Genomic DNA, 24,260 nt, shown 5'->3' with positions numbered 1-24,260 from the left:
ACTTGTCCATGGACAAGTGAGTTTGGCAATTTACTTGTCCGAATACATTTTTCACTTGTCCAGAATGGACACAAATTGGGGCCACTGGAATATTCTTCTTCGCCATCGTATTTTACATTTTCTCACGTTTTTTACGACACCGCTAACGTAAGTGAGCGGTAAGATTTTACTGCATCACACATAGGGTTGGGTATCGTTTGGATTTCAACGATTCCGGTTATGCTTTTCGGTTCTCGATTCCGGTTCTTTGAGAGGGTAAAAATAAGTCCCATGACAAACTGGGAGAAAAATATATTTATGAAAACATTAAGTCAAATCTGTATTCCTATTTACAAATCACTTCATACTGTTTAATTTCTTACGGTTATTGAATAAAATTATATAAAAATAATCTCTGCATTGTTTAGTTAGTTCTAAGTGGTGCAGTTTGAGAATGTACAATTGGCCCAGTCTCCTCTGATGTTACACTGCAACCTGCCTGTGAGACACAGTCCAACCACACATCTCCAACACATAGGCCTAATAATAATAATAATAATACATTATATTTATATATAGCCTATAGGCCTAGCGCTTTTCTACAACTCAAAGACGCTTGCACGCTTACACATGTCCTGCAATATAGTGTTAATTTCGTTAATTAAAACTATGACGAAATATGTTCGTCAACGACCTTTTTTTTCATGACGAAAACGAGACGATGACGAGACGGCACCGACGGCAGTAAACAATAACTGTAACAAAATCATCATGCAATATCGTTGACGAAAAGTGACGAGACGAAAATGTAGTTTTCTAAATAAAAACTATGCCAAAATCTCTCTTTTACTTTCGTTGACGAAAAATGAGGAGACGAAATATTATCAAAGATAACGTTACATCTCTGATAGTCCGTTTTTCTCCCAGCAGTTCCATTTCCGGTGCTGCGCTGGGCAGCAGCTGTGTGTGTCTGTAGTGCGCGCGGCGGTAGATTTGAATTACACCGGGCAGCGGCAAAATATGAACTGTCAGGAAGACTCGGGTCTAACTCATGGTCTAACTAACCTTATTTAACAGAAAATAAAATAGCAACAACAGGGCTTGGGAGCAGTGGTCGCACTCGCGTTAACCGAAGACCCCCCCCCCCGTCAGTGCGAGTGAGTGATAAATTGTGCACTCGACGGATAATAATGGATTATGACGGAAATGTTACGATCCTGTCCGTCAAAATTACTGACAACGAAAAAGTCTAAAGCCACCACTGCTTGGGAGAAAGAAACAATGTGATATTTGGGCCCTTTTTCGCTACAATGAGGCGGAGAAAAAAAGCGAATGCATTGTTTTATCAGAAGGGAAGCAATGTGGCCATAACACAGCTGAGCAGATACTCTCTGCAAAGCTGCATTCTTCATCATTCAACCTGTGTTTTTCATCAAATAAGGACAAGATATAATCTTATTGTGAAATACGTTTGACTAAAATTATTGGTTTTGGCTAAACCAGTTTGACTGAAATGTTCTATATAATCTGATGACAAAAAAAAGACTCAACAGTTTTCATTGACAAAAAGTAGACTAAAATAATTAGTTTTCTTTGACTAAAATAAGACTAAAATGCTCAGACTTTTAGTCGACTAAATCTTGACTAAAATGTTTACTGTTTTAGTCGACTAAAATGCTCAGACTTTTAGTAGACTAAAACTTGACTAAATAAAAACAGGATGAAGGTGACTAAATATGACTAAAACTAAAAAGGATATTTAACACAGGACTAAGACTAAAACTAAACAAAAAAATAGCTGACGAAATTAACACTACTGCAATACACATGCTGCAGCTGCCCAGCTGCTCACTGTTTGTAAAAGTAAATAAATAGTATTTTCATTTCAATAATGTACTTTCTATACCCTGCTTCATAAACAATACTGACATCCCTGTGCTCCTCCGAGTCTGGGGGTCCGGGGATGTGAGGACAGCGCGAGGACACAGACAGGGAGGCTGCTTTACTTCATAAAGGAAATGGCGGTCAATATTAACAACACAGGAGCTAAAACGATTAATAACCTTCATTACGTGTTAGAGAAAGAACATAAGAAAGTTTGACAAAGATGAGGCTGTTAAACGGGCAGCGGATCTGCTGTGTGTAGAAAGTGTGCAATCCGCGGGGCTCGGCCTCGCCTCCTGTCCTCACAACTCTTATTAATCCCGGTACTGGACAATTGTCATTTGTTCTTACTCGGAACCGAGTTTTGCTTCCCAACCCTGCCACTGTGCTACACGTCGTTCTTATTATACATCCATGGCCCCGCCCCCGCCCCGCCACTACAGGCATCGAAAAATGCTTTCAACGCTTCGCCCATTCACTTGAATGGGGTGACGTAGTTGATTTTGAATCTTCGCCGAACTGCATTGTGGGGAGCGGAGCGTGGCTTTGCAAGCATCGCGAGCATCAAAAGTTGAACAATGTTCAACTTTTGAGGCTCGATGCTTGGCATCAGCCAATCAAATCCCGCGTATGCAAATCTGTCAGTACAAGTGCTAGCCAATCAAACCGCGTGTATGCTGGGAGAGACTACGCAGGTCATTTCCTCATATTCAAAAAAATTGAGGGAAAATTCATTATAGCGGTAGTGAATCACCCAGTGCTGTATGATCAGTCTCTGTTCATCTACCGGGATACAAACCGGAGGAGCGAGGCATGGAGGGAGGTGGCAGAGACAGTGGATGAAACTGGTAGGTTTTCGCCTGTTTGGGGATTTTATATCCAGTTTACCTCGTTTTAACATTGCTATTGCTTTGTATGCCGGGGGCGGGCGGGAGATTCCTGATTGGTTGTTGGTCGCCTTGGGCGCGAGAAATCGCCAAGCCTCAGACACGCCCAGCTTCAAGATTTTTTGATGCCTGTAGTGTAGACGGGCTGTTACGGCTACGGCTATCTAACAGTACAGAAAGCGGCGAGATGCATTTCCTTAGGAATCGACAAGCAGAACCGAAACTAACATTTCTAAACGAACAATGGCGGACACGGACAATTTGCGAATGACTTCTGCCTTTTGTAAACTGAATTTATCAATAATTTGTCAATAAATGAGGGCGAAAAACATCACTTGTCCGCCGGACAAGTCAATTGAAAGATCTACTTGTCCGATATCGTAAATAACACGTCCCGGACGGTGGGACGTGTGCTTTTTCGCACACTGCAATATACTCACGGACCACTAGGGGGCGCTCACGGACCACCAGTGGTCCGCGGACCACACTTTGAGAAGCACTGCTCTAGACCAGGGGTCGGCAACCCGCGGCCCACGGGCGACCCTTTAAGCCCTCTGCTCTGGCTCCCTTGAGCTTAGACAAAAATAAGAAGGAAATAAAATAAAAGTATTTGTAAAGGCTGCACCACCGTTGACAACTTCTCTCTACATATCAGACATACCGGTAAACCAGCATCGTTTGCTGTGAAAGCATATAACTCTGTCCACACAGAATTAAATCTGAAAAGTACCGGGTTTTCCTGTTCACGCCGCAGAGGCGCCGCCTCTTAGCTCCGGAATCCGGTTCACTTCCAGCTCCACAAAATTGTCGGTCTAGAGGCAAGAGCTTCGGAGCTAAGAGGCGGCGTCGCTTACGTCTCTCTTACGTCGAGGCGGGGGCAGATTCGTCGTTGAAGTAGATGCTGAAGACCACAAAGAAGTCTTGCATTTCGCATGTGATGTTTGTAAAGTTCCAAGTAAAGTCGTCCGATGTCTTCCATTTCGTTTCGTAAGAGGATAACCAAAGCGAACAGCGCTTCAATATAATCGGCCATTGTTGTTGTTGTCGATGTGAGGGATTTCCGCGAGGTTTGGATTTTATGAAGCAGGCATGTAAACGGTGACACCATGACGCAGCAGCGGCAGCTCTGGGCGGTGTGAACAGAGCGGGAGCAGAAAAGGGAAACCGGAGCTGAACCAGAAAAGCTCCCGCTCGGAGCTAGAAAGAGAAAAGCGCTGGTGTGAAAGCCGCATTAGAGAACCACTGCTCTAGTGATATGTGTCCTGTGTGTAAACTTGCTGCTAATGCTTCATTTGTATATCTTATTGCATCTTTTAAATATGTTTAACTCGTGTAATGCCTGAAAACACTTTTGCTGTGACACAATCATTTCTCAGTTTAAGATAAATCATTATTTAAATAAAGTATATCTATTTATCTAATGAGCTAAACCGTCGCTTAGCTTAGCGTTAGCTGCTAACTGAAGAACCCCATTAATTTCAATGGGAAAAATTCTACGTCACGGTGAATGGTGATGCTAATAAGCTAGTTAGCATATATTTAAAACCATATCTATGGTAAACACCAACACAACAACTCAAACTGTCTTAAAGACAACTGGTGTAATAAATAACTAACATAAAGTCAGCTGAGCATTACAAATCAACTGTTACTCACCGAGAGCCGAACTGGAATAATAACTGTAGCTGTTAGCCGATAGCTGTTAGACTTTAGCTTTTAGCCGATAGCTTTTAGACGATAGCTTTTAGCCTTTATTTAAAGATAATTTGAGACTATTTTTGGCGCACATTTTAATTTTTTGTGTGAGTTTCTTTCATCCAAGATTACAGCTGTTGTGTTAAAGAAGATGACTTCTGATTCGTGATTAACTGTAAACTAAGCTAACAGGTGTAAATCCACTTAATGAAACCTCTGCAGGTGTTTAATCCACTCACCTCTTCTCCTTCGAGTAGCATGAAGCTGCAGCGTCGGAGACGGTTGGAGACTGCACTTGTAGAACCGCACACACAGGTCCGACGGAGCACGTCACGGCAGCACGTGACGGAGCACGTTCACATGAACGCCTGAAGCCCCTCAATGCAGTGCACAATCTAACCCTGCCCTTCCCCCCATCCTAACCCTAACCACTCCCTACCTTTTTACCTAATCTTCCTTCCTCCCTCCCAAACCTCAATGTTTCAATGTTGATATGACGTAATTTAAATTAAATACAGGGTTTTAATTTAAAGCAGTTTAATTCTGAAAAACCCGGAAGTTCACACTAACTATTAACTTAACACTTGTATTCTGAAGATTCTTCATTTCCGGTTAGCATTAGCATGTGGCTAACGTTTTGAAAACCGTGAATTGAAGGTGAAATGACATGTGATGTTGTACACTAAACACACTGGGATTAACACTCATTTATTGACGCTGGAATAACATTTTATCAGAATTATTTATATATATTAATAATATAAGATATAATATGTTACTTTATATATACAGTCTATGGTAAGTACACAATACGCAAAACAACTAGGGTCGTTGGAGTGCGGTCCTGAGAGTGCAGCCTCCGACGCTGCAGCTGCATACTATTGTCTCCTTCTCCTTCTCCTTCTCCTCCTCCTCCTTCTTCTTCTTCTTCTTCTTCTTCTTCTTCTTCTTCTTCTTCTTCTCTCGGTTTTTGGCGGATTGCAAATAACTTTAAAGCTGCATACCGCCACCTACTGTACATGAGTGTGATTAGGCTTTGGCTTTAGCAGCCAGTTAGCTTAGCTTAGGCTGGAGGAAAACAGCTAGCCACCATTAGTCCAAAGTTATAAAAGAGCCAACTAGAGACAAATAAAATTGTTATAAGAGAACTCTGATGTAAATATAAGCTGCTGAGTCATTGTATAGACATCATTTTGTACTGAACAGCTTAAATATAAGGCTTTGGCTCTAGCAGGCAGTTAGCTTAGCTTGTTGTAAACACTGGAGGAAAACAGATTGCCAGCATTTGTCCAAATTTTTAAAAAAAGAGCCAACTAAAGTATACATTGAAATCTTAATAAGTTAACTCTGATGTAAATGCAGACATAGTTTTTGCACTGAACTGAAAGAAGCAGCTTGAAGCAGCAAAAAACAGAAAGTACAACTGTAGCCTACTGTAGACAGATTAGCGCTAAACCACATATTGGTATAAACAGTAATGTTTCCAATGTTTTCTCCTCATTTCGGGATTTTTACAGAACAAACAAACACGATAGGTATAACGTGTTAATTTGTGAGCTTTAGAGTGGATTGAAGGTGCACATATATTACCTTTGCACAGGTGAGTTGTTTGTTTCAGTAGGCCTGAGGCTGGGTTAAAGAAAACACTTGTGTGTGTGCCAATGAATACTCGTATACCAGGGAGTCAAACTGCTTTGGCTTCACTCGCAACAGAGCAACTTTCTGGGAATACACATAGCCCTGCTTTCCAAACTGAATCCAGTTTTCTTCAGATCTACGTTTTCTAGTTGTAACAGGATTGGGCAGGTAACAGAAAAACACAACAAACAAAGTCTGGGAATCTGTCAAAGGGGCTTTATTTACCCAAACTCAAAATCATCAAACAACAAAGCAAAGTGTTCCTTAGTTGGATTGCTAACCTGTCTGGGGTCAATGACCAAACATCATCAAGGAGAAAATAGGTTCTTATCATGTGCCAAACCAAACTGAACTCCTCAGTTGGTCTTTTTCTTCTTTGCTGTGGAGATCAGCTTCAGGTGTTACTCTCATCAATAAAAAGCACATTGTCAAACAATTGCTTTGATATCAGTTTCAATTTTGTCTTGAATGAATGCAAAAGGAAGAAGAAGAATAACTAAATATTCTTTTGAGTCACTGTTTTGTATTGTCGGCTCTATCTTCTAAGTGCTGCACGTGCTTTTGGTATACTATAAATACTGTGCTGTCCATTTGAGACTTTGACTGAATGTGAGGTCTTGACCCCATTATGCCTCTAAAACACCAGTTACTGAAATAGAAGTACATGCTGCAGCTGAGGGAGAAGGCTCTGGGCTTTTTTATTTGATTTGCTAGTAAAGAAATATATCCTTTTTCAGAAACAGAAAAGTATGTTTCTTATGGAGCCTGGAAAGGGTTTACTTTCACAGCAGACCTTACTGCTACCCTTGAATTACAAGTGTGTGTGTCCTTGAATATAGGATCACTTTTTTTCTGAACCTTATCAAGTATTAAAGACTAAGAAAAGAAACACACTCTTTACATCTAAAAATTAAGACTTTAATACAGATTTGAGGTTTGTACACAGCACATAGAACAATACAACACCATACAAGTCATGGACATACAGTATTTATACAAACAACAACATGAGATTAAACCAATGCAAATGTGTCATGTAAGAAAACATTGCCGATACTTCTTTGAGTTAAAAAGCTTTCAATTCCAATAAACAGAGTAATTTCACACCACTATCAAAAAGCCCAAAAAGAAAGCTCTTACAGGAGCTGAACAGACACCAGGCATAATAACATTAATAACACTGCAGACTGAGAGGACTCTTCAAAGACACTGTTAGGCACAGCGAGATGATTTTGACCTGATTAAGCAACGGCACCGCACTTAAATCCTGTGTTTTCAAATGTTTCATCAAAAACTCTTCAAAATCCACCAGGGGATTCACAGAAATACTGATGCTTAATTAGCTCAAGTTCACCTCGCAGCAAAAATTATCCGACGGAATATTAAATGAGATGTTTTTTCTTTTTTACATGGGTACAAACACCCTGTCAGGCACTTTCCACTAAGGATTATTTTATGCTAAGGAGAGCCAGTGTTTGAGAAAGTGTGAAATGAACAATCTGTTTCTAACTTCATCTCCCACAGGGTGTTTTCTCTCTTGGTCAGTGGCCCAATATATCAAACTGTGACTCTCTACTTACCTCTCTGAAGCGTCACTTTTGCACGGGCATGAATGTAGGAATGTTAGAGTTAGAGGTTTGCGAATCAAACCACATTATTGAGAGGTTGCATGTATATTATTGCAAAAATAAAACAGTCAATATTAAAAAAAATGTTGATGTTGCATTATGCCAGTTTTAAAATAATCTAGGTATATGTTATGTATGTTTCACGGTTACATTCAAGACCATGAAAACATATCATCTCTTTAAGTGCTTGTTTACATACATTCGTGTATCTGGAATGCTGACCAAGACAAGTGATATAAGACATCACAGTCAGATCTTTGTACAGGTCATAAAATGTGATGTCATTAAACAAACCATTAACATGTGTCCCCTCTTCCTATGTCACATGTGGGCTCTTTAACATATCCTCCATCTGAGTATCTCATCACACAGCTTGAGAACTGGCAATGGAAAGGTGGGCTATATTGCTCTTGCAAGCCCATCATCAAGACAGTATGAAAAATCTTTAAAGCAAGTAAATATGTTCTACTGGAAACCCGAAAATACAAGTATGAACCTAAAAATGTTAAAATAACAAAGAGTGTGCTTCAAGATGCTAGAGGTTGTAAATGGGGCAAAGGCTTGTCAAAAGTATGTGTAGTGCCCCCAGAAAATAATAGCATTCAGCTAGTGGTATTGATTTCCTTAGGGAATAAGACCTTTTTTGTTTTTGACCAGCAATGGATGCAGGAGGAACTGTATTCTTTCGTGAAACTTGTGAGCTGCACAGTGCAGTGGCAAGACATTATATGAATACATCATGCAGAGGTGAAAACAATGTAACATCACTCCTTAAAAGTGTCAGATCTATCTCTTACCTCTTTCCTTTCTTTTTCATCATCTTCTCCTCGGTACTTAACATTCTCCAATGCTTTCATCACCTTACCACTCCCATCTCTAAATCTGTCGCAGCCCTTAATTTACTCAAACACGACCTTGATGCACTCATGGAGGGATTCAGCTTTACACAACTTCTAGCAGCCATAGTGGAGGTCAGCAGCTCTTACAACAACTGTGAAATACATATTCAATTTCACCCAGTTTAGGCCATTAGAATTAATAAAGAGTGGTAATTTATGCACAGATGACAACATCTCTACTAATCTAATCATCACTAAACATTTTGGGAATAACTCGTTTACAATCTTGTTGAAGGTTTGATAAGAAGTTCGATACTCACATGTGTAGTTACGCTTAGTATGAAGCTAGCACCAGCTGTTAACGGTTTCAAGCTAAGCTACGTTAGCCAGCTGCTGACGGTAGCTTGATATTAACTGTAAAGACATGAGAGTAGTAAATTGTTGAACAATTTCTTTAATGTTAAGATATTGACAATTGGTAAGCTAGCTAACATGCTAGTTTTGGTAAGCTAACCTATCATTGCATCATTGCTTACACATCACCACTGATTCATAGCTAGCAGAAGGTTCAATTGTCTGCTACCATTAAATCTTAACATTCACGTTTGTTGCTAACTGATTTGTCTGCTAGCTGAACAAAATGCTTAATTCCTTTAAAGCTGAGAAAGTGACAGTTTTTTTTAGCTAGCTAGTATACTATTATTGGTAGGCTAACATTCACTGTGTCATTGCCTGTACATTAATCACTGATTAATAGCTAACAGAAGTTTGTTTGCTAAATTCACATATTAACATTAACATTCGTTGCGTGCTGCTTTGTCTGCTAGCTGGTTTGCTTACAACTTTTAGATGAGCTAAGACCAATGAGCAAATAGTTTAGTGTCGCCTGAATCTGGAGACAGAACAATATATCATTTTTGAACTTGGAAATTACTGTGAATTGTCCTACCAAAAATACAGCTATATGTATGACAAATCTCATCTCGTATTGCACAATTTTCCAGTGAACCTCAATGATTGTACTGTATGCGGTTGCTAGAAGTGTGGTAAAGTAACTGCAACGCCTCACTTTACATTTTTGATTTACTTGTCAGTCCATGCCACATAGAGTTGTTTAAAAAATCCACCCATTCTTGAAAGGACTATAACTCTACCCCTCCCTTCTCTTCCCATTCCCCCATTGGTCATTGAGAATTCCTGTTGTGTTTACTACAAGGCTCCCCAGGGTCCTTCGTTGCTCCACCATTAACCTCCACTCCACTCTCGGTCCAGGGGGCCACGCTGCCCTGGGTTACTTTGCCACAGCGGGCCAAGCTAGCCACCTGGTTGGAAGACAGCACCCGGTCCCAAATACCCACCTGGGATAACTCTCCCACCAGGGCCTGGGATGAGTCAAAACTTCCACCTAGGGAATCCTTTAAAAAAGAAAAAGTAGAGAAGATGGATCACTGAAAGGATGTTTTAAAAATATATTTTACTTTCATACGCTATGGACAGTCTTGCACCAATGCACATTTCTCAAAGTTATGGAAACTGTTATTTTGTATATAGTGATTGTTGTGCTTGTATGTCTTAATGTGTGCATATGTATAAATGTGTCTGTTGATTGTGTGTATATAGATATATACATATTTGTATATATATTTGTATTTTCGTATTCAGGATTGTGGGAAACGGCATTTCAATCTCTCTGTCTGTACACACAAACTGAAAGATTGACAATAAAGTTGACTTTGATACAAAAGCACAGCTTCAATGGTTTTGTTGCCTTGAGCCGGATTGTGTTCATTCTTGCAGGAAGATGAATATGATGTGAAAAAAGTGACTAGTAGCCTATGTATGAAAGACTACTGAATTGATGTTGAATATCTACTGCATTTTACCGCATTGCTCTACTTGACTTGACTCGCTCTTTTTTTGTTGGCCATTGGCAAAAGTTGTGGAAAGTACTTGGTCCTTTTTTCGGTACTACGTTGGTAGAGGGTCTGAGCTGAGTTTATAAGCCTTCTAGAAGGTAAAGTTAAAACACTGGACTCCACGTATTGGTCTGAGAGAAAATCTAGCGCAACAAAATGCAATCTTAAAATTCACCACAATTATTTATTGTTTTTAAAATGGCCATCTCACAAAGATACACAGAATACTACGCTGTGTTGGTGCAAACATTTCTCTGTTTAGAGATTGATAAAAGGATCCGGTGAGTGTTGCTTGAGACAGTTTTATAAGGTGAAGCTACTGTATGTCGGTGATCTAAAAACACCACTTACAATGATTGAGTGCTATCCGCAGTGGAAAACTAAATAAAAGAAAGTACCTTGTACAGAAAGGGACTTGAGTTGAGTGGAGCAGAGCCATACCATGCAGTGGAAATGCAGCTTTTGAACATTACGCTCACACGCACACACCTTATCTACTCAGCACTAGAAGATGGCATCCCACTCTGTTTAGCAGCACAATCCAAACTAAATTGAATTTGTAGATTTACTGTGTCGTACTTTCTTCAAGGCTCTCAAAGTGTTTCATGCTTTTATTTATTCACTAACATTATCTACACCTTATGGATAAGTCAGTAAGTGAATAGCCTTGCAGCTGCAGGGGGAATTTCACTCTTTGCTTACAGTGCTGTAGTCAGCAGTAGCCTAAGGGGATACCAAATTAGATTTATTTGCAAGAAATCATGCCCGTTATCACTCTTTTCGTCATGGAAGTTGTATTTCCACATGTATATTTTCCACATCCACGTATATATATATATTTTTTACTTTTTAATGCTATTTTATTTCTGAAATATTTTTGGACTATTTATTTCTTGTGTCTTAATTTCTCTTATGTACATTGCCTTGTTTTTTTATGCTGCTGCAATGCAAACATTTCCCAAATTGGGATGAATAAAGTACTTACCTACCTACCTACCTACCTACCTACCTACCTACCTACCTACCTACCTACCTACCTACCTACCTACCTACCTACCTACCTACCTACCTACCTACCTACCTACCTACCTACCTACCTACCTACCTACCTACATACATACATACATACATCCATACATACATACATACATACATCCATACATACATACATACATACATACATACACTTACTTGCTCTTGCCCGAGTATGAGCACTCCTCCAGGTCTGACGTGATGTCCGGCGGCCACTCCGCGCCCCTCGCCCCTCAGCTTTCCCCCCTGGTAGGCCTGCCAGGCTCCTCCCTTCTGGCTCCATGTCACACAGATGTGCTGCCAGCTGCCTTTAGACAGGTTAAGAGGCAACTGCGCCACCTATAAATCAACGAGCAAAAGGGCAGTTCAGATAAAGCAGATGTCTCTACACACACACCACAGATTTGTAGGTAAGAGATGTCAACAGGCGTTATCTGTTTCACTTTTTTGACAGTCCTTCAACATCTTATTTGTCTCAGATTTCTTCAGTTGTATGATATATTTTCAGTCCCAAAGACATCCTGCTACCTTCAAGGACACAGAACTTTCCCCCTATATCTATTACCATAGTGAATTCATTAAACTTTACCTAAAGCACAGCCCTGCATTTCATTACCCTGCAGTGCTCTCAATATGGTTTGCAATTCAAATATAGGAATGGAGCTATTTAACTGTGTCTGATAAATATGCTCTTCCACATGATGTGTTCTAGTTATGGGTAATTGGATATTTGTTTGCCACCTACACTGGAACCCCCAAAATATTGGTTGTTCCCCTGAGAGGTGGTATACGTTTCCTGATTGTCCGTTTCCAACCTTTCCATGGGGAAATCCACATTTTCCATCCATGTATCTTTTGGACATATTACTCAAATGAGACATGGAACATGCTAATTATTGAACTTGAGCGTGCTTTAAGTTTAGTACATTTCGGTTACCCTCAAACAGAGCCAGGCTAGCTGTTTCCAATCATTATGCTAAGTTAAGCTGCATACTGAAGTGACAGATATGGTTGGTCTGAATCTTCTCGACCACTTCCAAGAAATCAGAAAAGCATATTTAAAAATGTTAAACTCTAGCAGCGGATACATCTGTAACTGACCGATATGAGTTGTCTGTATCGTCTCTACCTTTGCAAGAAAGCGAAGAGGCATACTTCCAAAATGTTAAACTATTGCATCAGATAAGTCAGCTTAGTGGACACAGTGGACGCTCAGATTCAGTACCTTATCATTGATGAGCAGCTCAGCGGGGGTGTGCAGGCCTTGCATCAGCACCAGTTCGTTGGGTTGTTTGGAAACAGCGTAAGACAGCGGCGTCCCGATCCCTCCCTCCGCGGGCCGCAGCCACAGGCACACGGTCAACGCCCGCAGCGCCGGGATGGCGTGTTTCACGACAGCGTACATGTAGTTTGTCCGAGTTGGAAAGGACAGCCTGTATCCCTCTGGGAAAGAATGCCCTGAGACACCTGGAGAGCATGGAAACAAAAGAAGTGTAAGAGAGTAAAAGCAGAACTCATTTCATCTATTTGTCAAGAGGATCAAAAATATTTCCTGCTTTTCTCATCAACAGTAGCTCTCCTTTTTCACATCAAAACATCTGATCTGTCTTTTTCAAGCAGGGGATTGATTTCATAGTCTTTCTGATCTTTTTAAACATGATTTATTCATCATAAAGAAACACCATGGCTTGATTTGATCAACAGTTATACACAACCGATCATCCGAGGTCACTTTTATGGAAGATCCTTCCTCATCATTACAGACTTCAGTGATCATGCAAGTGATCCATCAAATTACCTATAATTACTTTCCATTTACCCATTAAAACAAACACACACATTCTGATTCCCCTCCTGTCTGTAATTCCTACCTCCCTCCAGTCCTGAGAGTCGGTGGTGGAGTTTATTAATGCCGTGGTCGATTTCTTCTTTGTGCTTCTCAGTTTCCAGCCTCAGGCTTTTTCTCTCTTTCTCCAGCAGCTCCACCTTTTTCTCCAGTTCCCCCTCCAGGTCTTCCACCCTACAGGGCCTCTCAGCGCCAGCTCTCTGCCCTGGATCAGCCAACCTTTCCTGGCCGCCAGTCGTCACGCCCTCTCCTGGCGCTCCTGAGGTGCTGCTGTCCGTCTGGTTGTGAGTAAACGGGCCAACGTCTGCCTGCAGAGGAAGGAGACAATGGATACAAACTCGTTCAGAGAGTGGGTTCGGATTCAGGTTCTTTATTTGTAACCGTAGGTAGATTTAGTTTGCAGATAAAAAGACAAGGGATGCATCCTGACACACTCTAAAAACAAACACAGACAACAGACACATCTCTAATAAAAGTCCCATCCCATGGCTCAGCCATTCAATTTTACTTTTATCGAGGTGATAGAGGTCCATAAAGCATTGCAGAATCTGGATCCACACAAATCGGCAGGTCCGGACAAACTTCCTCCTCATTTTCTTAAATTAGCCGCAGACTTTATAGCTGAGCCGCTTACTTATCTTTTTAATTTAACTCTTTCCAACGATGAGATTTCTAACATATGGAAATCTGCATATGTTCTTCCTTTACTGAAAGGAGGGGATCCCTCATCTGTTAATAATTATAGGCCAATTTCAAAATTATGTGTTGTAGCGAAGGTCCTCGAAAAGCTTCTCAGTGAACAACTTAAATTATTCTTGGACACAAATGATATTTTGTCAGAACACCAATCCGGTTTTAGAAAACAACACAGCACAACAACTGCTGCTATTAAAGTGGTGAACAACATAATTGAGGCATTGGACTGTAAAAAGTATTGTGCAGCTCTATTTATTAATTTGTCAAAGGCATTTGACACAGTTGATCATACCATCCTGACGGAAAGACTTCACAGTATTGGCTTATCTAGGCATACTGTAGGTTGGTTTTTAAATTATTTATCAGCGAGAACCCAATGCGTCCAATTTTCTGGGTCCTTTTCTTCCTTCCTCCCGATAGCAAAGGGTGTGCCACAAGGTTCCATATTAGGACCCATTATTTTTACCATATATGTAAATAATCTATGTAATAATTTAGCAAATGCTTCTTACCATTTTTATGCAGATGACACTGTTATGTATTGCTCCTCCGCTTCTATAGAGCAAAGTCTAGATTTCCTCCAGTCTGCCTTTGATGTCATACAAACCCATTTATATCAACTGAAGTTGGTATTAAATGCTGAAAAATCCAAAGTGATGATATTTTCGAATGGCAAAAAGTTACCATCTATTCTACCCAAGATGTGTACTGCACAAGGGACTGACATTGAGAGGGTCACTACTTACACATATCTGGGATTTCTTATTGAACAGAACTTGTCTTTCAAGTTACACACGGAAAATGTTTCAAAGCTAAAAATAAAATTAGGTTTCTTTTACAGGAATAAATCCTGTTTCTCTTTTCAGACAAGGAAACATCTGATATCTGCAACGTTTTTACCTGTATTAGATTATGGTGACCTGCTATACATGAATGCCTCTGACCAATGCCTAAAGAGCTTGGATACTGTGTACCATTGTGCCTTACGATTTATCACTGGATGTAGATATCGAGTACACCATTCCACTTTATATGCTGCTGCTAATTGGCCATCTTTGTCTGCTCGCAGACTTTCCCATTGGTTGGGTTTTATTTATAAATCTCTGCTTGGGTTGGTTCCCTCCTACATTTGCACATATATGTGTCAAAGAGAAAGTCTATATGGCCTGCGCTCCCAAGATTTTAATCAGATGCTGGTCCCTACAGTGAGAACAAAACTGGGTAAAACAGCTTTTAGATATGCTGCCCCCACAGCTTGGAACAATGTACAGAAGGAGCTGAAACTCTCAGATTTAATCACTATGGGGGAATTCAGGTCCATCTTAAAGGACAGAGAACACGACACCATTGGTAGATGTGAGTGCTCGTATATCCTAAAATCGTTTTAAATTTTGCCAGTTTTGAATGATTTTAATATTTTGTTTTACTTCGCATATTGACTGGCTAATGTGCCATTTTATTTGTGTTTTACAGCTGTATTTGTCTGCCTGTCATGTCTGTGTTTTATCTGTTGTAACTTTGTACATGCTGCCCTTCTTGGCCAGGTCGCTCTTGGAAAAGAGATTTTAATCTCAATGAGTCTTTTACCTGGTTAAATAAAGGATATATAAAAGTACACCCTGCTCCGTCAAATATCAAAATATTTAAAAACATTAAAAAAGAAAAACACTAGTACAAACTATGTATTTTGGGTTTTCTATCAGAAGTTTTCTATGAACATATTGTAATCACTGCACTATAAACACATCTAAAGTTCAGTTAATATAGTGTGTTTACTACTATAGCAGTGAAGCTCGACATTAGGTTGGTTGCATGCCCATGCGAGGAAAAGTGATTACACCTGATTAATAATTGATTTTGTTGAGACATTACATCACGCCTGGGGAAACAACTAGGGGCTGGTTGAAAAGGTTTCACTGTGCTGAAGGAAATTCAATGTTTGCTCCTTAAAGGATAGTTCAACATTACTTTAAGGACTTTTTTCTGCTGGGTTGTCAGGTACTCTGCCAAGAAATAGTCCTGCAAATAACCCCCCGTAAAAAATACAAATTGTTTCCTAACCTAATCTTGAATTTCCTAATTCTGTAAGCAACGGGACAAGATGTTGGTATCGCAAGCGTTTCGGTTTGCTTTCTTTTAAAAGTCCAAGTAGGATTGACCGAAAACGTTCGAGTGGGTTTTGGTTGCATGTTGGTAAACCATCCGTGAGAAAAGCAAAATAGGCTAATTTAAACCATTTCGATTTGTATTAGCTTTGGAGCTTTAGCGATCTCGTGTCTCAAGATGCTAACAGGACTGTCAAAAATGAAAAAAGCGCATAGTAGACCAAGTCTAGGCCTGACATGTTAGCCGTTGCCCCCAGAAGCTAAATCATTATCAGACTTATCCTATACAAATACACTTTGTCTTTTGTATTACTCAAATGAGATATAATGTGCTCATTGGTGACCTTTAAACATTAGATGGATTCTGCTCCGTTGGACAAAGCCAGGCTAGCGGTTTCCAGTTGTTACGCTAAGCTAAACTAGGCTAACTGGATACTGGCTGTAGCTGAGCACTATATATATATATATATATATATACTATATGTAAATGTAAAACTATTTCTTTAAACTTGGTGTTTTTTTTGACATATTGAATATCAAAGCTTACCACAGTTCAGCTACAACAGGGCTGCTTTTGCAACATTGCTTGTGTTTTATTTGAGGTTTTATTTGTTGATGTTCTCCGATGCTCTGGAACGTCTGGCATGACTGGACCAGGGTTTGTATTTTACAGCTCACGCGTGAAGTTATGGGTACAAAAAGACTGCAAAGAGAATCAACTATTCCCGTCAACAACACATTTACTTTCGAGGCTCAAGGATAATAGTTCACTGGAGTATTGTTGGAAATACAGACGCTGCAAGATTCCTAAAACCTGCGTGGTCCAGTATATCCACTGAGAACAATTTTTCATGGTGCAGAAATACATACTCTCCCCGAGGGAGTTATTACAGAAAACACATACACCTACAGAACACAACAACACATAAAAGCCACACAGCGTGCAGCTTTCACCTCTATTATATGAGATGATAAACTAAGGCCATACAGGATGAGATTTTATTCCTAAAATAACATCTATTATCCTGGGGAAAAGCTACATTTTGTGGTCAAATCAACACCAGAAATACTTGAAATGTTAACACAAAATGATCTGTGTGCACCTTGCTGCAGAATAGACTGTGCACTATGATGCATTTGCTGTCCTGAGTCTCAGCATGATGAGTGATCTGCTCTCAAATACATTTGACAGTTCTGTTATGGAGCCTGGGGTCGGCCTTCAAGGCAGGTATTTACTCCTGTAGATGTAAAACCTTTCTAGAGAAAAACGGCTCAATTTATCACAAGGGTGTTGCAAGCATCACTGCTGGTCTCAAGATATTAAATATAGTAGTTTATACTTACATATCCATATCAACTTTAAAACTAAGTCGAGTGTGCCTAACATATTGGTGCCTTTTGTGTTTTTATCAGCCACACATTGTCAGTCTGTTGGTTGGTACACCACCTCGGTCCTAACTGAAATATTTTACCCAGCTATTTCGTGGATTTTCAGGGAATGAAAACAAGCATCTTTTTATATAATATATTTTTAAAAATCCACATAGGATAGGCTAGAAGACATGGCTCCGCACACTAAAATACAGCCACAAGCCTACTTACTGTAGAGTGAAGCACAGTGCTAAAAATCGCCGCACTCGAGCTGGATCAGCATGATATTACAGAGCACTTACGATCATTAAGCCTCTGGATATGATGGAAATCTTACTGAAAAAAGCACAACTACTCACTCATACTGCTATCAGATGTGGTACCAAATGTAATGGAATAGAAATCAAAAATCATTACAGCTGCACATTCACATCATTTGAACTTGTTTGCCTTACGTCTGCATAAAGGGAAGCCTGTATATGATTGAACTGGAGACAGAGGATGAAAAGAGGTTCCTTGTGTTGGTTTGGAACATATTGTAAAGTACTGTCTGCACCATGCTGTTAAAATACATCTTAAATTCTGGTGAGATGATGTATTTACTACTACTGATTCTCTAAGATACGTCCCCAGCTGACTCAGAAAGCGACTCAGGTTCTGGTCCAGGCTCTCGTCATCTCACGCCTAGACTACTGCAACTCCCTCCTGGCTGGTCTACCTGCATGTGCCATCCGACCTCTGCAGCTCATCCAGAATGCAGCGGCTCGTCTGGTCTTCAACCTTCCTAAATTCTCCCACACCACTCCGCTCCTCCGCTCCCTTCACTGGCTTCCGGTAACTGCTAGAATCCACTTCAAGACACTGGTACTTGCTTACCGTGCTGCGAATGGATCTGGCCCTTCCTACATCCAGGACATGGTTAAACCGTACACCCCAGCGCGTGCACTACGCTCTGCATCAGCCAAACGACTCGTTGCGCCCTCGCTGCGAGGGGGACCCAAGTTCCCATCGGCGAAAACACGTGGGTTTGCTGTCCTGGCTCCAAGATGGTGGAATGAGCTCCCCATTGACATCAGGACGGCAGATAGCTTGCACATCTTCCGGCGCAAACTGAAAACTCATCTCTTTCGACTCCACTTCGAGCGTTAGAACTATTAACAAAGCACTTATATACTAATAAAGGACTGGCTTACCTAAAGCCAGTTGAGTAGCACTTGAAATGTTTGGCTCTATGAAACCTGATGTACTTATATGATTCTGTTTTCTTCAAGGTTGTGTCTTCCTGGTCGAATGTACTTATTGTAAGTCGCTTTGGATAAAAGCGTCAGCTAAATGCAATGTAATGTAATGTAATGTACTGCTACTACTACTACAGCATACATCTCAACATTAGGTCTGTTGCATGCAAAGAAAAGTTATTACACCCAATGAATAATTGATTATGCTGAGACATTACATCACAAATACGGATACAACGAAGGGCTGATTCAAAAGGTTTCCCTATGCTGTGGTTCATGTTATGTTTGGTCCTTAAAGGGGCCATATTATTCTCATGTTCAGCTTCATATCAGTATGTAGTGTACTGTGACATGTCTCCATGCTTTAATGTTCAAAAAGCTCTTTATTTGTCTCAAACTACCTGTGCTGCAGTACTTCTTTTCACCCTCTGTCTGAAACCAGAGCCCAGTCTTCTCTGATTGGTTAGCTGGCCGGCTCTGTTGTGATTGGTCAACCGCTTAGAGATGTCCCGCCCCTTAGCCTATCACGTACAATGTGTTATGGAATACGATACGTGTTACATTAGTAGAGTTTGGGGAAATGTTTCTATAAATTGCAATATATCGCAATACTCTGCAAATGTTTTGTTAAATCGCAATCATATTGTGTCTTCATTAATATGAAGACACAAAGTCTCACAACTGCTAATTATCGAAATGTAGATGTATCCCTTTTTACCCTCAGACAGAGCCACGCTAACCGTTTTCCCCTGTTTACATTATTTATGCTAAGCTAGGTATTAAACAAAATGGCTGTATACTGAAAGGACAGATATAAGAGTAGTGGATGTTCTCTTCTGCCTCTAAGCAAGATGCATATTTCCCAAAAATAGTCCTTTAAACTTGTTGCTTTTTTCTTTGTATATGTCAAAAGCCTAACTCTGAATGCTTAGGGTTGTGGAGAAATCTGATGGAAATTTAAACCAGTTATTTGACCGAACTTTATTCCTTCTTCTTCTTTGTTTACCAGTACACATTGAATGTAAACACCACCCCCCCCCCCTGATAATGAAATACAGTAAGGCCAAGTAGACCCTGTAAATAGAAATGAACACCAGAGTATTGTTTTTTTTAGGTTCAACTACATTTCACCCTGAGACCTAAATCCATTTAAATCGCTTCCTGTCAAAGAGAAATGTGTTAATGAAAGTGTAAAAACAGTGTGATTATTATTCAACCCTTGAGCATGCTGGGGGATTTTATCTGACAGTGGTGACGACGTGTCCTACATACACAACCAGAGTGAGGAGTACTGCAGCGTGTTTAGTCTGCGATCTCTACACATTTAGGCAACTCGTGAATTATGGATGTGATTTATTTGGCCGAAAATGAGGATATACATCATCATGTCCTGGTCAGAGGAGAGAAGCACGTTTCATTTTACTCTGCGCTCTTCTCCGCCTCCTGATGCATCCTCTCTCCTCTCTCCTACCTTTATCCTCATGTACCCCTCCCCCTCCTCCCCCTCTTATCTTCCCCCTAATTCTCTCTGTTACCTTTCATCTATCTCTCTTTTAATTAAAAAGGTCAATCTGTTTTCTTGGAGTGAAAATCTACTGAAGCATGCTCGTCAAACCAACCGCTTGATGTATAATTAAAGACAGTAACACTTATAACAATATCACTGTTGATGATTACAACATTTAAAATCAAGAGGCATTTCAAATGGATTTTCTGTCAAAAATGAAGGGAGTCTTAAATCTGGCTGTGAATATCTAATATGATAAATCTTTTGGATAACTCACTTGTTCTCATTCAAAATTAAAAGCCCTTGCCTTTAAAACCAATCATGCATTCCCAGGAATCTTAAAAGGGACTAGAGGAGACACATATCTAATCAGATCATCAGGTGTTACAGTGAAATGTAGCTAAAGTTGGAGTAAAACAATACTATTTAAAGCACAGGTCATGAAACACCATGTGAATCTGGGAATTATCCTGCATTGCATATTGGTCTTGCAAAAATAATATTGCACTATTTCACTTCTACTCTGTTTCTTCTATATTGTTTTTTAAATGTGTTTTATTGTTTTATGTCTTATCTATGTTGCATTGTTGGAGGAGCCTGGGACTTAGGATTTCCATTGCCATAACTGTAAGCCATTGAATCTCCTTATGGGACCAAACACTGCTGTATGGTTTTATACAGGAGATGATTAATGAAGGGCTGATTCTCTTCACATACCTCCAGTTTCTCTATGCGGTCTTTGAGCTGGGTGATCGCCTGCTCCAGCTCATCCACAGCCCTCACGGTGAGCAGGTGGCCGCTCTCAGGTGTTGACCCCGGGCTGTCCCGCACCATGACCCGCTCCAGGTGCGTCTCCTCCGCGGTGGCTCTGCCCCCCCACAGCCCCGCAGCGCTGCCTCGTCTCTCCACGATGCTCTTGCCGTCCAACCCCTTCTCACACTCGGTTAGTTTCCCCGTGAGCTCCTGGATGGTCCTCTGGTCCGTCAGTATCTGGTCCTTCTGCTGCAGCACGGTCTGCCGGAGCTCCTCGGCGGTGGTCCGGAGATACCCCCAGTCTTCCCCGGCGTACAGCGACGGATCATCCGCTTGTTGCTGAAAGTTTTTCGGGTTGCACTCTCCAGCTGGTATCGGTGTGCAGATGAGTCGACTCACCGTGGGGTCATGCCCGGTGAGTCCACTGACCCCGTCCAGCCCTCCGAGACCAACATTGAAAGTGGGTGATTCTGAATCGGGTGTTTCAGAACCATGGAGAGCTCCCAGAGATCCGGGCCGAGCCACGGAGCCCGACGCGCCGCGGCTCTGATGCACATCCGGATACAGAGAGTGGTTGTCGGCTGGCGGTCTCTGCTGAGCCGCGGCAGCCCTGGAGGATCCGGTGTGGACGGCGGCGATGATGCAGATAACCGCTCCGACGAAGGCCACCATCCCGGCGGCTAAAATAATAACGATGAACTTCAGGTTTGCGGCTGGGTAGATCGAGTATTAGAAAAAAAATCTAATAATGAAAAGACTCAAACAAAAAAAAGCTCCAAAGTGTCAAATTATTAGCATGTCTCTAAATGTAGAAAACAACAACCCTTCTTCACTTTTTTTCCCACAAGAACAGATGATTAGAAAATAAAAGAGATCCGCACCATAATTGAGTCAACCGAACACATGAGAAGCAGACAGACTGTGATACACCTCCTCCCCCCATTCAGCGCGCATGTGCTCAGTATTCAGGCAGAAATACAGCCTGTTAATACTGAAGCAGAATGGGGGAGGGGGTGAGGGGTTAGCGAGTAAAAGAGAGAGAGATCCATGCAGTGACATAAGCACATTTCTCGATGATATCTTCCTCCTGTAGCCTAGAGATAACTTTTCCAGCAATGTTCAATCTGTGATAGGAAAATCCCAACCTATAATAAACTTTGCTTTTAGTAACACACCAGATGTTCGATCAACATGTGAAAATCCACATACAGCATCAAAACAAGGTACATTTGTGTCTTCTATGCGACGTTTCTATTTCTTCAAGCTGGATTTTCTTCATCATCACAAAGTATTATTTCCCTTCCCTTCGGCTTAATATTTGTTGCTCAGCAAACACCTCATATGACTACTGTAATGCGATGTGTGCATGGTCATAAGTCAGCCTCAAGGCCCCCTTTAGCACAGCTCTACTGCAGCAGAAATGACAGAATAATGGCCCTAGAGGGAGTGTGTGAGAGCCCTATAAGCTGGTTTCATTGAACCATGCTCACCAGTAAAAAAACACATTTTAATCTGGATGTGATATGCACAAACACATGTAATGAAAAATACATTTATGAGCATGCAGAGGGGCAGAGAAACAGAAAAAGAGAGGTGTGGGAAAAGTCTTCCCCATGTGTATAAAACCAGAGTGTGATGTGCATTCTCACACGAGTATTAAGGGGATTTGAGCTAAGACTTGCAAGAGATGTGTGAGGAGGGGGAAACGGCGTGAGACATCTTGAGACATCGTGAGACATGTCTGCAGCAGAAAATAGCTCCAGCTCTTCTTCACAGGAACACTAGAATAGCAAAGTGGATTGTTAAGTACTCCTGAAGAGAGCCTGCGAAGAGTAAATGCAAAACATCACATGAGTAAGAACGATGTCTGAGTGCAGAGCATTTGTGTTCATAAAATAACGCTCGAGGCATTTTCGGGTGCAAATAGCTTCGCAGCAGCGGTTTGCAGAACTGCGCCTAATGATGCTTGTAGCTTTAAATTGTTTTTATCTCTGTATTTCAGGAAGATGAATATATAAACGCACACATATGGCTCTCTACATGGATGCACTTGGGTATTCAAATATTTTTTTCCTTTAATCGACATGTCAAAAGGTCGAAAACTACAGCAGAGCACATTTTTAGTCCACTGGATCTGAGATATGAAGTGGATTAAAAAGACCAGTGTGGGTGAAGCATTCTGGACTCCTCATGTTCGAAACATAACACTGATCTAATATGTCGATAAAAGCCTCGAGCTGAAGCCAGTAAGCTCAATTTATCATTGAAGTCACCCTTGACCTATTTGTTGTGTGCTGCAGTGATTTTAGAGCTTTAAAAGTTTTCCTTCGTTGGGGATTTTTCATCTTTTTAATGCACTTTTTGCTCAGGATTTGAGCAATAATCTTTACCGGGGGATTTCCGAGTTGCTCAATAACTCAAAAAGCTGAAAAACATTGCTCCTACCAGGAGACACGGTGCCATGATTTGTCTGTTGACTTTGTAAGTAAGGGACTTAACCTCTCATGAGCTTTGGAGGCAACATTAATTGTGGCAGAGAAACATTTCGTGTTACTGTTATGTTTTCTTCTTCTGTTGATTTTATTCTGTAGTGTGTGCTGCTCCTTCATCAGCTGTAATTTAATAACCTGTTTAAAGGTCACTGTGTCAGCAGATTGATCAGTGTGTGTACATTTAAGAGCTATAATAATCTGCAGTGGTGGAAAAAGTACATTTTGGTTACATGTGCTCACTTGAGTATTACCCCGTTTCTACTTTCTACTACACTTATTCGAAGAAAACTACTGTATTCTTTACTCCTCCATAGCATTTATCTAATAGTTACTTTTCAGACTAAGATTTTACGAATATATTTACAAATATTCTAGAACAAATTGCACTGTAACAATGAAATAATCAATTTGTAACATCTGGTAACATTGAAATGCTGCCAATATGTAAACAGGGTACATTTTGCTGCAATATAATACTTTACATACAAGCCTTTCACTTCAATACTTGGAATAGAGTATTGGCTTCTCCTATTATGTCTTTAAAGGGGCCCTATTATGCTTGTTTGTAGAGGGACAACATACAAATATGAACCTGAGAATGAACAGAAAAGGACCCCTTTAAGAAAAGCATCTAAATATCTCTTCCGTCTCTGAAGGCCTGTGATCAGATATTTGATAGGTTACAATCAATATGCGTCACTAGATCTATATACGTCAGCTTCTTGTGTAAGAATATGGGTGCTAACATCTAAAA

General features: G+C 40.6%; 1 protein-coding gene across 1 annotated transcript; it reads right to left on the bottom strand.

The window, feature by feature from the left end:
* Nucleotides 1–6,979: 6,979 nt before the first annotated feature.
* cbx6b (chromobox homolog 6b) lies at nucleotides 6,980–21,984 on the bottom strand. Its single transcript, XM_034200049.1, has 5 exons — nucleotides 20,979–21,984; nucleotides 13,370–13,652; nucleotides 12,724–12,965; nucleotides 11,658–11,837; nucleotides 6,980–9,965 (listed from the first exon to the last, which is right to left on the bottom strand). Exons 1-5 carry the CDS (start codon nucleotides 21,684–21,686, stop codon nucleotides 9,735–9,737), a joined length of 1,644 nt encoding a protein of 547 aa, XP_034055940.1. The 5' UTR covers nucleotides 21,687–21,984; the 3' UTR covers nucleotides 6,980–9,734.
* Between the last annotated feature and the right edge of the window lie 2,276 nt (nucleotides 21,985–24,260).

The sequence above is a fragment of the Gymnodraco acuticeps genome, unplaced genomic scaffold, assembly GCF_902827175.1.
Source record: "Gymnodraco acuticeps unplaced genomic scaffold, fGymAcu1.1, whole genome shotgun sequence".
NCBI classification, from domain to species: Eukaryota; Metazoa; Chordata; class Actinopteri; order Perciformes; family Bathydraconidae; genus Gymnodraco; species Gymnodraco acuticeps.
The sequence above is the reverse complement of the archived record's forward strand: the minus strand, read 5'-3'. Positions and strand labels throughout refer to the sequence as shown.

Bases quoted from the DNA above. Each gene is read 5' to 3' on its own strand.
- cbx6b (XM_034200049.1), bottom strand. From the start codon at position 21,686: ATGGTGGCCTTCGTCGGAGCGGTTATCTGCATCATCGCCGCCGTCCAC. The intron at 11,838-12,723 runs GTACTGAATCTG...GTTGATTTATAG, and splicing joins AGCTGCTCATCAATGATAAG to GTGGCGCAGTTGCCTCTTAA. The intron at 9,966-11,657 runs GTAAGTGTATGT...TCTTTTTTAAAG, and splicing joins TCATACTCGGGCAAGAGCAA to GATTCCCTAGGTGGAAGTTT.